At 49.2% G+C, this 13,777-nt stretch overlaps 2 protein-coding genes across 4 annotated transcripts; one reads left to right on the top strand and one right to left on the bottom strand.

Moving 5' to 3' along the window:
• The first annotated feature begins 1 nt into the window (after position 1).
• LOC6539016 (protein pygopus) lies at positions 2-4,971 on the top strand. Its single transcript, XM_002099482.4, has 3 exons — positions 2-755; positions 824-3,395; positions 3,639-4,971. The coding sequence occupies exons 2-3, from the start codon at positions 1,078-1,080 to the stop codon at positions 3,757-3,759; spliced, it is 2,439 nt and encodes an 812-aa protein (XP_002099518.1). The 5' UTR covers positions 2-755; positions 824-1,077; the 3' UTR covers positions 3,760-4,971.
• LOC6539015 (coatomer subunit gamma) lies at positions 4,947-8,488 on the bottom strand. Of its 3 annotated transcripts, none has more exons than XM_039376910.1 (6): positions 8,332-8,488; positions 7,454-8,109; positions 5,907-7,377; positions 5,647-5,832; positions 5,438-5,590; positions 4,947-5,379 (listed from the first exon to the last, which is right to left on the bottom strand). In XM_039376910.1, the coding sequence occupies exons 1-6, from the start codon at positions 8,369-8,371 to the stop codon at positions 5,249-5,251; spliced, it is 2,637 nt and encodes an 878-aa protein (XP_039232844.1). In that variant the 5' UTR covers positions 8,372-8,488; the 3' UTR covers positions 4,947-5,248. The 3 variants fall into 3 exon arrangements, with proteins under 3 accessions (XP_039232844.1, XP_002099517.2, XP_015049165.1); XM_002099481.4 differs by having other exon boundaries at positions 7,454-8,112; positions 8,332-8,484; XM_015193679.2 differs by lacking the exon at positions 8,332-8,488 and having other exon boundaries at positions 7,454-8,179.
• Positions 8,489-13,777: the final 5,289 nt, after the last annotated feature.

The raw sequence follows: 13,777 nt of genomic DNA, 5'->3' as shown, positions 1-13,777 counted from the left end.
CATTTCTCTTGACGTGCGCAAACGGTCACACTGGCGGACTTGCAATGAAAATTATTTATATTTCGCTTCTTCGCACGCAAAAATTGGTCAAAATAAACAAAGGTTAATGTGCTGCTGGTATATAACGGTTCAGTGGTCAGTCCGCCGGACCGCCGAATCCGCGTAACGGTAATCCCTGCTTGTGCCGTTCCGATAAACGGCGCTAATTAAAAGTGGATGCTGCAGTGGCCATCAAATCAACAAAAAAGCCAACCGAAAACGCAGGCTTCACTAATCGCGGAAAGCCAACAAAATTTCCTTTGGGAAATAACCGCCGGTTATTTTGTTTCCCGATTAAAGGTAAACGCATAAAGATCCCGTAAATAAACAACAGTTAAACGCTGCACTGCAATTAAAACGGAACGGGAAGCGCAGCGGAGGACATAAAATCGGTGGCAAGAAGAAGAGCGCTGCCAGAAAGCGCCCTTTGAAGGGTTAATGAAGGGGAATTAGTGGCAAACTGAAGTGCAGAGTGCTAAAAAGACGTGCTCCTGGCAAAAGTGATCGAGGATCAGCAAGAAACTGAGAAGCGGCAGGTGCTTGGCGCTTTGAAACGAGACAACACGACGCTGGGTTTCCACGGTAGAGTTGCCAACCTGAAAAAGAAACGGGGTTGCCGTTCGTTGCGCCGAAAGTGTTTACCTGGGTTTCGAGAGCCAGTTGCCTTAAAGACGCGAATTTTATAAGGATCCTGATCCTGGCCAGGAGATGACTTGGTGAGTAGTTGAGGAGGACTGACCTACAGGATGCCAGATACTCATTTGGCACCCTTCCCAACCCCCAGGAACTCAAACTTCAGGCGGTCGCAGGCCGGATAACCGGCAGAAAGCTCAAGCCCACCGAGCATAGCCCTCTTAGCCCCTCAGTTGGTCACCAGAGGATCCAGAGGATTAGTGTCCACCTCTCTCACAACCAAACCAACTTCTTTACCAGCGTCGAGATCTCCTGCGCGGGATTGGCGACGCGGCTACAACCGAATTTCTTGCCCCACGCCGTTGAAGAAAAGCTGCCACCATTCGGAAGAAGAACACCTCGAATATGACCCACAATCTTGGTATGGCGCCATATCGATTGCCGGGTCCAGCGGGCGGACTTTGTCCGCCCGACTTTAAGCCGCCGCCTCCTACGGACATCATCTCGGCGCCGAGCAATCCGAAGAAGCGGCGGAAAACCTCAAGTGCCGCAAACTCCGCTGCAGCGGTGGCTGCGGCTGCTGCTGCAGCAGCTGCTGCGAATTCCATGCAACAGCAGCAGGCGCCACCAACACCGCAGGATCTGCTGCCACCTCCCCCAATGGGAGGCTTCGGAGACACCATTATTGCCTCGAATCCATTCGACGACAGTCCCCAGGTGTCGGCGATGTCCAGCTCAGCGGCCGCGGCGATGGCGGCCATGAATCAGATGGGCGGCGGACCAGGAGGCGGTCACTTTGGCGGCGGTGGACCGGGCCAGCACCCGCACTGGGAAGATCGCATGGGCATGGGTGGTGGACCTCCTCCCCCGCCTCACATGCATCCCCATATGCACCCGCATCATCCAGGCGGACCCATGGGTCATCCACATGGTCCCCATCCGCACATGGGTGGTCCGCCTCCAATGCGAGGCATGAGCCCCATGCACCCCCACCAAATGGGACCGGGACCAGGCGTCGGACTGCCGCCGCACATGAATCACGGAAGGCCAGGAGGACCGGGTGGACCCGTCCCAATGGGCAGTCCCATGGGTGGAATGGCTGGCATGGGCGGCATGAGTCCAATGGGCGGAATGGGAGGCCCCAGCATATCACCCCATCACATGGGAATGGGCGGTCTGTCGCCCATGGGAGGCGGTCCCAACGGACCCAATCCGCGAGCCATGCAAGGTTCACCAATGGGCGGTCCGGGCCAGAACTCGCCAATGAACTCACTGCCCATGGGCTCGCCGATGGGCAATCCAATTGGCAGCCCGTTGGGCCCTCCCTCGGGTCCGGGCCCTGGAAATCCCGGCAACACCGGCGGACCACAGCAGCAGCAACAACAACAACCTCCGCAGCCACCGATGAACAACGGGCAGATGGGCCCTCCTCCTCTGCACAGTCCGCTCGGCAACGGACCCACGGGTCATGGCAGTCACATGCCTGGAGGACCCATCCCAGGGCCAGGACCTGGGCCCGGCGGCCTGGTAGGACCCGGTGGCATATCTCCCGCGCACGGCAACAACCCGGGTGGTCCTGGGAACAACCTGATCGGCGGGAATCCCGGCGGCGGCAACAGCAACAACGGAAGCAATACAAGTAACGCCAGCAACAACAATCAAAATCCTCACCTCTCGCCAGCAGCCGGACGACTGGGAGTGCCGACGTCGATGCAGTCGAATGGACCTTCGGTATCTTCGGTAGCTTCCTCATCGGTTCCCTCGCCCGCCACGCCCACGCTCACGCCCACATCGACGGCCACGTCCATGTCCACGTCAGTGCCTACATCCTCGCCAGCGCCGCCCGCCATGTCACCGCATCACTCGCTAAACAGCGCTGGCCCGAGTCCGGGCATGCCCAACTCCGGACCCAGTCCGCTGCAGTCACCAGCCGGTCCCAATGGCCCGAATAACAACAACAGCAATAACAACAACGGACCCATGATGGGCCAGATGAACCCGAACGCAGTTCCTATGCAGCACCAGCAGCACATGGGCGGCGGCCCACCTGGCCACGGGCCCGGACCAATGCCCGGAATGGGCATGAATCAAATGCTGCCACCGCAGCAACCCTCGCATCTTGGTCCCCCGCATCCGAATATGATGAACCACCCGCATCATCCGCACCATCATCCTGGCGGACCACCGCCGCACATGATGGGCGGACCCGGAATGCACGGCGGTCCCGGTGGAATGCCTCCTCATATGGGCGGAGGACCTAATCCGCACATGATGGGCGGTCCGCACGGGAACGCGGGTCCACACATGGGTCACGGCCACATGGGTGGAGTACCGGGTCCAGGACCCGGACCTGGCGGCATGAACGGACCCCCGCATCCGCACATGTCCCCGCACCACGGACACCCGCATCACCACCACAACCCGATGGGCGGACCAGGTCCAAATATGTTCGGCGGTGGTGGAGGAGGACCCATGGGTCCCGGTGGACCGATGGGCAACATGGGGCCCATGGGTGGTGGCCCGATGGGCGGCCCAATGGGTGTAGGTCCCAAGCCGATGACAATGGGCGGCGGAAAGATGTACCCACCGGGTCAGCCAATGGTCTTCAATCCGCAGAACCCGAATGCGCCGCCCATATATCCGTGTGGCATGTGCCACAAGGAGGTGAACGACAACGACGAAGCCGTGTTCTGTGAATCCGGTTGTAACTTTTTCTTTCACAGGTAGGTCACAAAAGATTTATAATGTTAAGTAAAATCAATATAATTGAAATATCTAGAAAGTATATTTATTTTATTTCTTACCTTATTCGAAACATGTTTTGTCCCGAAAATGTATCTAAGTTTATAGCAATTCCATTTGCAATCAGTCTTATCACTACTAGCTCAAAATAATCCGGGGAATTACCTTTAATTCATATATGAATCCAGTCATGCCGTCGACTAATTTCACCTTTCATTTTACAGAACCTGTGTTGGCCTGACAGAGGCGGCCTTCCAAATGCTCAACAAGGAGGTGTTTGCCGAGTGGTGCTGCGACAAGTGCGTGTCTTCCAAGCATATTCCCATGGTCAAGTTCAAGTGTTGAAGCGGCACGGATTTAAAATCAGCAAAACGTATCGATCAACCAACCCAGCCACCAGCAAAAGCGAAAGCAACAGCTACTACAGCACCAGCTAGCACCCACTCACTGTATAAAATATCCAAGCATTAACTCTATCTTAAATGTAAGACTTAAGCTGCTCAATAGTCAAGACCCCGACCGATCCTGAGACCCACCAGTCCCCAACCCGGCAACTAAGCCCCGTGGCCGGTATGCGACCCACTAAAGTGCCGGAGCAGTGTTGTGAATTTTAGCTCCGGGCTTCCTGGCTAGCCCTCGGCGAGCTCCTGAAACAAATAAGCAAAGCAAACCTTAACGAAAAGTGTAAACGAAATATGTTAATTGTAATATAATTGTAATTTGTGTGTGCGTCTGCAAGTGGAGTAATCAAACAGGCAAACGCCGCAACAAGAAATCGGAAACACAGTTGAGAAACACTCTAGTTTGTATTATAAAAAGAGATTGGATAAAACTAAATAGCCAGTTCAGGCGGAATGATGATGCACATCTCCGATCGAATACCACCCGCCTGGCAAGAATTTCGCATATAACACAACCACAACAGACAACCACTCGTAACTATATAAACATATATCTAATGACATATTCAACACATTTGGAGATGAGTATAGAAATTGTAACGAAATGAAATTATCATTGTGAAATTGCTGCAAACTGCATGAGTGTGTTATTTGTTATTACGAATCTATATTATTTTTATACTTGTGTGCGTTTACATTTTAAATATTTAATACCGAGAAGCGGTTCGAACGATTGAAAGAACTCCATCTTCGGATACATTTTACACAAAAATATTCAACATAGTCGGAATCGGAGAATGTATAAAAGGAATCGATTGCGAACAAAAGCACAAGAAATTATAAATTCATGCGAGAAAGAAGATAAACTTGTAATTTAAGACGAGTGTGGAAGACGCAGCGAAATTAAACGATTCAAGAGAAAAGAAATTTGTAAAAATAGGAAAACAAGAAGTACTCTAGGTTACTGCAACTATAAGTTATTTATAATTAAATAAAATACCATATAAAATAAAGTAAGTTCTAGTTATGAAGCAATTTCTCTTTGGAGGTACGGTTCTCACGAGGTTGCAATCAGTAAAAAACATTTAAGTGTCCTACTTTTAAAGCCCCTGCCAAATAAACGCCTTCAGGTCGGGTTGCATTGCATATACATGTATTTTTAATATTTTGTTTCCATACTTAAGCTAAATGCACAGGCTAAATGGGGATAATAAACATATGCGATACATTTCCGAGGATGCATCGCTGGGCCACATAAACTTTTTGGAAATGGACAGTAGCAATACTCAATGTTGCACATGCCGAATTGTGGACAGGGACAGTCACTTAAAGGTACGAATTATTTTTTGATTAGGTGTAACTTTCTGTTTCGTAGTTCAGATTACGTTGACAGCACGCAAAAACCAAACGAGGTTCCTGCATGGCTCGCTGTCTTATCCGATGGCCGCCGTTATGAGCTCCGCTACGTCCTGATCTGTGCTGCGCACCGTCAGATTAAGCGTGACGCCCTCTGAAAGCGCCAGCTTGGCCCGCACCAGAATCTCGGCGCCGCCTCTGAAGGTTCCTGTAATGGGGGAAGGAGTTTACTATTCATCCTACAACTCAAAGCGAAGAATCCCTACCTGAACAGAGCAACGTATGCAGGTGCGTACCCTCAGGTACATTTTCAGAGAGGTTTGCAGCGCCCAGCCCCAGGATCTTGACTATAGTGTTGACGGCTTCCTGCAAGGTGGTCACTGCCGATAGCACAAAGGTATCCTCGGCTTGTAGCCATTCTGCAAATAAATAGTATTACTAATCTTGTATGGACCTTATCTCTTTTCTGTGGCACCTTCTGTGTCAGCTGCATCCCATGACACTTGGAAATTGTTCTTTCTGGTTTTCTGTATCTGATCGGCAACTGTCAGCTCCAAATCCTCTAGCATGTACTCGTCGTCATAGCCCTCATCTGAGTCCGGCTCGCCGGTGTTGGGATCGCAGTCCTTGACCACAAATCGCAAAGTGGCACCAAAGGTGGCTGAAATGAAGAAATATTTTATGTTAAATCGGACATTAATGGCCAAAAATTTGTGGGGGAAGTAATAAACTTACCGATGGAACTGGCGGCGTCGGGCGGGAATTCTACGATGACAAATGTGGTCTGCAGATCGTTGTAGGGTAACTTGGGACATGGAATGACCGCCCTGGCTGTGAATCCTTCCGGCAGCGTGAGCTCCACCCGCACATTTTCCAGAATTTGGTCGGATAGCGTATTCAAGCAATCGAATTGGAAGACCACGTGCTGGCCGAATATGTGTTTGATGCATTGCACCGTGTACTCCGTTTCGCTTTCGGTCAGCTGGATGGGAGCTGTGCTGCGATGGATAGGGCCCAGCACCTGGATGCCTGGCAGCTGTGCCAGACGTGCAGCACTCTCCTCCTCCCGCGTGATTTTCGGCGGTCGTGGAGCACTGCTGGTAACAAGCATTACATCGTTGGCAATCACCGGCTTTACTATGGCCGCCTTGGGCACAATGGAAATATCAAAGCGTGTGTCCAGGTCGCCATTCAGATGATCGACCAGCGATTTCTCCAGCAGAGCCAAAGAACAATTCTCCCTCTCGATGATGTAGTTCTTGTACAGCTCTGGCCTTTCTGAGTTAAGAATGCTAAGGTAGTAGGTGGCGCGGTCACGCACCTCGTCGTCCGGATCCATCTGGCAACGACCCAGCAGTACGAGAATATTGCTTAACAAGGCTGGGCAAGATGCTCCGAACTGAGCCATGGCCGTGACTGCGGCTGCTCGCACAATAGGGCTCTCCAAGATGACGCGGTTGTAGATAAAGCGTATGTACTTGGAGGGTGTGGCCGCGAAGGGTCCCTCCTTGCCCAGCAGGTGAAGAATCCTCACCGCCAGTGAAACGTGTTCACAATCCTCAATGAACTCGCACAGATGCGACAAACCGGACTCCTTGGCGTCCGCATTCTCCTCGATGATCGTGATGATGGTGTCAACTATGGAGGTCTTGTACTCAAGGCCACCCTCTTCGCGCAGCATACCGCTGAGGAAGTTCATCAGCACTGTGTGCTTGCGCGGATACTTGGTACACAGAGCGCAAATGGCCTGCACGACCACAACCTTGAACTCATCAGAAATCTCGGCCACAAACGTGGAGATCTGCTTCATCAGACGCTCCACCGAGGATTCAGCGCCGGTCTTCAACAGCGTAGTTATGGCCAGAGTGGCCACCGATCGGTTGGAATCCGTGATGAGACCTTCCAGGTCCAAATTACAGGTGGTCACTGCCGCCGGGTGCGTCATGGCCACCTTGTTGAGTGTGCGCACAGCCGCAAAGCGCAACGTTGCCTTTGGCGAGCTGCAGAATAGCTGGAGGATGGAGAACGCGGGCGATAGCATTCGCGGATTGGTGTTCTTGAGGTTGACAATAGCGTGAGCCGCCTCGTAGATGACCATCTCGCTCTTGTGGCGCAGACAGGACTCGATGAACGTAAACAAGGGGGAATCGGACAGCTCTTCAGAGGGAATGTCCTCCTCCTCGATCAGCTTACAGGCAATGCGAATCTGGGGGATGCAAAACGAATTTAGTGAAATTTCGTATGTTTCATATAGAACAATTTGGGGTACAAACTCTACTTACCAGCATGCAAACGGCATAGGGACTCTTCAGAGAGCCTCTGGTCAGCTTGTTGACCAACTTCGAGACAGCCAGCCGATCCGACTTGCGGATGTGGTAGAGCAGACCCAACGCGTGGTACTGCACCATAATATTGTCGCTGTTCAAGGCCTCCTGGGCTTCGTTTGCCCACCGCTTGACTACGTCGCCGGCAGTGCTGGCCAATCTCAAGGAACTGACCAATGCGGCACAAGAAACTGCCGCGTTTTTGTCGACAATGCACTGTTTCATGTAGCGCTCCACGGCCTGCAACATGGTGTTATCCGTGATGCTGCACAAGGCCCGAATGGCGGCGGCCCTGTACAGGTCCTCCTTGCCAGTCATATCCTTCGTTAGCGAGCTGGTCACGATGATGACGTCCTCGGCAATGGAGCTCAGCTCCTTGATGCCCAGGTAAACCATACGTCGCAGCACCACATCCTTAGATTGGAAGAGCTTCGTCATCGCGAAAAAGCAGTCGGTGGCCTCACGGGCCACAAGCTGCTCACCCTGATTGATCAGGTACAGGATTTTGGTCAGGATGTGGATGCACTTCCTTGGGTTCACCGGCGTCTCATTGAAGGTGCGCGTCTCCTGAAGCACCGACGTTTTTTCCAGGTTCTGGTACGCATTGCTCGGTCCTGCTGGCGGATGGCCGCGTTGTTTTTTGTGCGAAGCAAGGGAAAAATAGTTCATTTTCTCAATCAATTTGGGGAAAACTCGATTTTTCTCGACTTTGTCGGGTTAGTGGGTGTGTGAGTGTGTGTCTGTGCCAGCGGAGCACCTTCCAGCAACTAGGTTGTCTTCAATTGGCTTCGCTGGCCGGCGGATTACTTGGCTCCAGATGTTAGGGTGCTACTTACCGTCCTCCTCCTCATCCTTGTCGCGGCGGAACGAACCCATTGTCTTGGAACTTTCGGTTAAATCGTGGGTAAAACAATTGAAATGGTTTTTTTGGCTGCGCTTACACGTCACTCAGCGGTGCCCAGTTGGTTCATCTGTTATCGATGTGAAAACATCAGTGAAGTATCGATAGCACCGATGTTGTTCTTATCTTCAAAAGTAAACTTGTTTCCTGCGTTTGTTGGGATTATATTTTTGGCTATTGTTCTTATTATAACCGAAAGTTTTCATCGCCGAATTCGGCATCGGAACCATTAAGTTTTTATATATATTGTCTTGGCTTTTTAGTTTTGTCTGTAGTAATTAAACCAAATGAACCAGCGGTGGTTCACTTACTGGTTCGATTATACATATCGATAACTTATCGATTATGAATAGGCGGATATAGTTAAGCTTTGAATTTGCTACAAGTTGATTTATTCATGACAATGCCAGAAAATGATCAAAATATAATATATTAGGTGCTATTTAAATTTTCGCAATTTTTGTTTATTATTTTGCGTTTTCTATGAACATCTGAAAATTGAGTTGCAAAGTCTGCTTAATTTAGGAACATATATTGTTGTGGGGATTGATTTTAAGTCAGAATGATGAATTTTGATTTTAACTAACATTTTGTATTTAATTCTCGCTGATCTAATCAATTTAAGTTTTATTATTTATTTGCTGGTGGTGAAAGTTTCAGAAGTCAGATCGATAGACCACACATGTATTAAGTAATCGGATAAGCCCTAATTAATCGAATATGGATCCTGTTTACAAAATGGACGCCAGCTTTTTTGTCAGTTCTAGTTTGTGTTTACCAATTAATTACGACTTTGAATTGTGTTTATTTAATTTATGCGTGCATAGGCACCACCAATTAGCGAAAACAAGAAACCCATTATATTGAATTGTCAATTTCCGGCGCGCTGCAAGTGCCGTTAATTGCATTTTGCATGCCGCGGGGAAATTCCGGCGCACGAAGAAACAGCTTCATTGCGTGTCCACCAGGCGAGGACCTCCGCTAAAACGCCAAAAAAGAAAGAACCCGAAAAGATCGAGACACCTACAGCATGAATTTATGGCCAGGCGATAAGCGCCGGCCAGGAGGAAAATCTGCCTGGTGCCCAAAATTGGACAAGGAACGTGTGCGTCGGACGAGCGGAGAATTTAGTAGCTGTCAAAGGCATCAGCTGTGGCCTCTGGAAACACCTACGAAGCCACGAAGTCCCCAATGCTTGCCAAATCCCAAGTTAAAGCCAAGTCGGAGCCAACCTGAGGCCAAAGTCGGAGCAAAAGTTGAGGCGTCGGCGCACACAAGGAGTGAGCCACAGGTGAGTTTCGGGCTGGATGCCAGCCAACAGTAGAACTCCAATTTGTGGAACGCTTCTGCACTGTGTCTCCAAACACCATTCTCTCTGGGACAACTCTTGTTGGCTATATACCGTTATTAATTTGTTGTATAATAAGGCAGGGTTGGTTCTGATTTTTAAACAGCCTAATTGATTACCTACACATGTACATACATATATCATTAATAATTTCGATGAGCAGTACCAAGTGCTACTGGCATATACTCTCGGATTCTCCTTGTCTCGCATCGAACCTCGACTGTAATCCGCAGTTAGCTTTGCGTGCAAATGGCAAGGAATGCGGGCGGGGATCGGATACTCAGGGTTCGGTGCTTCGCTCGGATGGAAGTAGAGATCCCGATCCGCTGGTGGCCTGTGACTCCATAAGGCTGATGCTGTCAGTTGCTCTTGGCCGACCGACCATTGGCAGCTTTATTGCCGGCTGGTGTGTGTGTGGGCCAACCTGCATACCGATCATAAGTACGAATATGAATCTCCAAGCACTTGCATTCGTTAGTGCGCCTGGTGCGAAAGTTGCAAAACGGTTGCAAGTTCGGATTTCAGGTCGGAACCTCCCCCCCCATCCTGGGCCAAGAACTTCACCGGTGTGCTAACAAGATGGCAACACATGAAATTAGACTGCACCGATGCACGTCCAGTGATAGAAAAAGAACGAACTGATCGTGCCCAGAAAACGGGCAACGGCAGGAACAACAGACTAATTAACATATTCAAATATTTGTCGCATTGTTTCGCCAGTTTCCCAGCTCCATCTGGCAGTTCCCCTCCTTCGGCTGCTGGGTTTATTGAAAAGCCATTTTACGGTTTCATGCTTGAAAGTCATTGCCAAGTGACCACGCCCCATCATCTCGAACCCAGCACCCTGGACTGGAGTGGTGCATCTTCCCTGACTGGTTGTGCATCGCAGACCCCTTGGCGCTATTTTTATCGCATTTTAAAAGGCTATTTGTAGTGGTTCCACCAGGAAGTGGCATAAATTCGCAGCGCATAATGGTTGTGAATAAATTATTTTGCCACAGCTTCCTCTCGCCCATTGATTGTCTGATAAGAGCCATCCTCCGACTGCGGTCTCATCCATGGCAATGGCCAACAGTAGAATCCAAGGAGGAAAACCAAACCCGAAACAGATGCTGCGTACAATGCACTGGTTATGTAATCACTTACTGCTATTCTTGTCCTGCAACGTGAGAGAGGGCAGCCGCCGGCCTTCCTTGTGCACTCCAGCAATTTTCACGCACGCCCCCAACCGGCAGACCATCCACTTCTTCTCGGCCTCCGTATCCCCTCTTCACGATGCGGCTAGGCCAAAACCAAGCCCATAAAAAAAGGGTAAGGAACACAGCATGCGGAAAGCAAAAGTCCCACAGTCCGTTAGGCGGAAACGAAGGCGAAGAACAGAAAGCCAACTAAAAGAGCTGGCTTTAATTAAATTTAAAGGGGCTAAGTTTGGATGCCTAGGCCTTGCGATTATTGCAGGAGCGTTAAGGTAGATTTATTTGAATACCTCGAAAGAGAATCAGATATATAGTCTTCTTAAGCACTTCATTAGCTTTGAGGGATGATTGCTTATCGGCAGTATTAAGCCATAATATGTGGCTTGTTTCTTTTAAATGGCTTTGGAGTTTTAGGATGCTTTCTCTGCCTATTTTTCAACATTCTTTTTACCCTATTAACCCAGTCAAGAGATTGGAGCTAACTGCTAACACCTATCGTTTAACGACTTTACCGTAATAAAAAATATGACCATGGCCATTATGCAGAATGCCATAAAGCAAAACATAACATTTGCTTAACATTTTCTAAGGCTACAAAATCGATTATGGGTCGTTAGGATCAGAGATATAAACATGTGCTAATCATCTTTATGAAAGGCAGGCAGTTGGGCATTCTCCATTTGGGCGATCAAAGTTCAGCTGCTGGACAGAAGTGAAGTGACCCTTGTGGTAACTGCAATTGCCCAAGATTCCAGAGATATATTGCAATTATTAATTGTTTTTCCGCCAGTCTCCAACGGTACTGAACCATTTCACTAATTTTAAATGGGTTTCCACCGCCGACTGCCGCAATCGGCTGTCTACCTTGGGTTTGCATCGTTCCTGGTCAATGTCCTTAGCCATTTCGGTTTTCAGTTTTGTTTGAAAGCGGCTAGGTAAGCATGCGCATTGCGCACGACGCGTCAGTTCCTCCAGCTCCTCCAGTTCCTCCAGTTTCTCCAGTTCCTCTGAGTTGGCCCAACCAGCCAGCCAGATGTTATCCCGGTAGTGACCCCAGAGCAGGGCCATAAATTCTCACAGTATTGCCTACTACACGCCTGCGCCTCCGCAAATGTTCCAATTTGTATTTTTGCACAAATTGTTGTGGCCGCCGTGGAATCTTCAGCTTCTCCTGGTGATCTTGGGGTTGGCTGCCTCGCTTGTTTGTTTTCGGCTGCATTTAATTTAATTTCGCCTGCCCAATTGGGCTGAACCGCAATTAGAGACAAATGTTTTCGGCTGCATTCCATTGGCTACTTAGCCCCATGTTCGTGGCAATTAGCATTAGCCTGTGGGATATATTCGGGGACATGGGCGTGTGTTTTCTGGGGCGGGGAAAGTTATCTCCCCGACCAGTTTCCCACACGTTTGTTTTTTGTTTGCTTAATTAGGTGAAAACTGGCTAACAGGGACAGCTGTTTGGCTGCCATGCCGGGCAATTGCTAATGAGCAGGACAAGCTGAAGGAGTTGGAGTTGGCGAAATGAAAAGTAACCAGCCACCGTCCTCGCTTTCAGGCTGTTGCCACTTTGGTATCGGAAAACGGAAAATGGTAAACGGGAAAACGTTTGCCACTCGTCGCTTCAAGTGCTAACTTCCAACATTGTCAGTCCGTCTTAATGCCCTGGCAGGAAGGCTGGGCATTTTGATAGTGAAGAAAACTTTATATTTCTAAAACTCTATATATATATTTCAGTACAATGTTCTCATCTATCATTTTATAAATCCACAAAAAGTTGTTATCCTATTCTATCCTATTTCATTTTCTGTTGGGAAGAGTATTTGAGAATATCAACTGGGAGAAGTCTTGCCATTGCCTCCCCGACTTCTCCTTCATTTCCCTGACTCGTAGTGGAGGCGAAATTTGGCGATGCCCATTGCCATGGCAAGTGCATAATTTTTCAATCAAAGCGAGCAGCTGTAAAGCAAACAAAAGCAGAGGCCAAGAGGCAGAAATCGTGAGCAGGCCAACATGGCCAGAAAAGAAAACCCGAATGGGAAAAGGAAGTGCTGCAAACGAGATCTTCAGCTCATCCAATCCCATCCGAGGCTCAATCCCAATCCCAATGCAAGTCCAACGCCATGCTAAATGGCAATGGCATTTAAATGCAAATGTCTACGAAGCGTGAGGGTGTTCAATGCGAACTTTATGTATGGAAATTGGCAAAATGCGAGCAAGCGTTTTCCTCAATGGTCAAAGTGTCAAACTGGCATTGGGTGTAGGTGTCGGCACGCCATTGTCTCTGGAATTTCCGCCCATTCTGGCCGGGCTCTGGGCCATCTCAATCCAGGCCGGGGCAAAGTCAAGCCGCTAATTAAAAGCCATTGCTAACAGTCAACGACTTAATGGCCAAGCATTTGCATAGCTGTCAACGCCAATAAGCCCACACTTGGCCACGTTCTCTATGCTTGCTCTAAGGTGAGAAAAACCAAAAGCAAAAAGCTCACGCGGCGATGTTCCGGATCGACTGGACAACGCCTGCTCTGCTGCGGCATCGCTATACCTCCAACTCCAACTCCATCTCCATCTTCAACTACATCTGGGAACTCCATAGCCGTGTCCAAGCCAAATACGCACCAGAACCGGCCATAAAAATTGTCAACGCGTGGCTTCGATGGTTTACCCTAAGCCTTTTCAGAGGTACATTTACTATTAAGACCTTCGTTGTCGATATAGGAAACTAAACCAGATCTTCAGTTCACGCACTTCCAACTATTTTGTTGGATTTTTTTCTACTCGTAGATGCATACTTTGCAGTACTGCGAACTGCAGTTTTCGTTTTATTAGACTTTAAAATT

Source organism: Drosophila yakuba, chromosome 3R, assembly GCF_016746365.2.
Source record: "Drosophila yakuba strain Tai18E2 chromosome 3R, Prin_Dyak_Tai18E2_2.1, whole genome shotgun sequence".
Taxonomy (NCBI): domain Eukaryota; kingdom Metazoa; phylum Arthropoda; class Insecta; order Diptera; family Drosophilidae; genus Drosophila; species Drosophila yakuba.
Note: the sequence above shows the minus strand (reverse complement) of the source record. Positions and strands in the feature narration are given on the sequence as shown.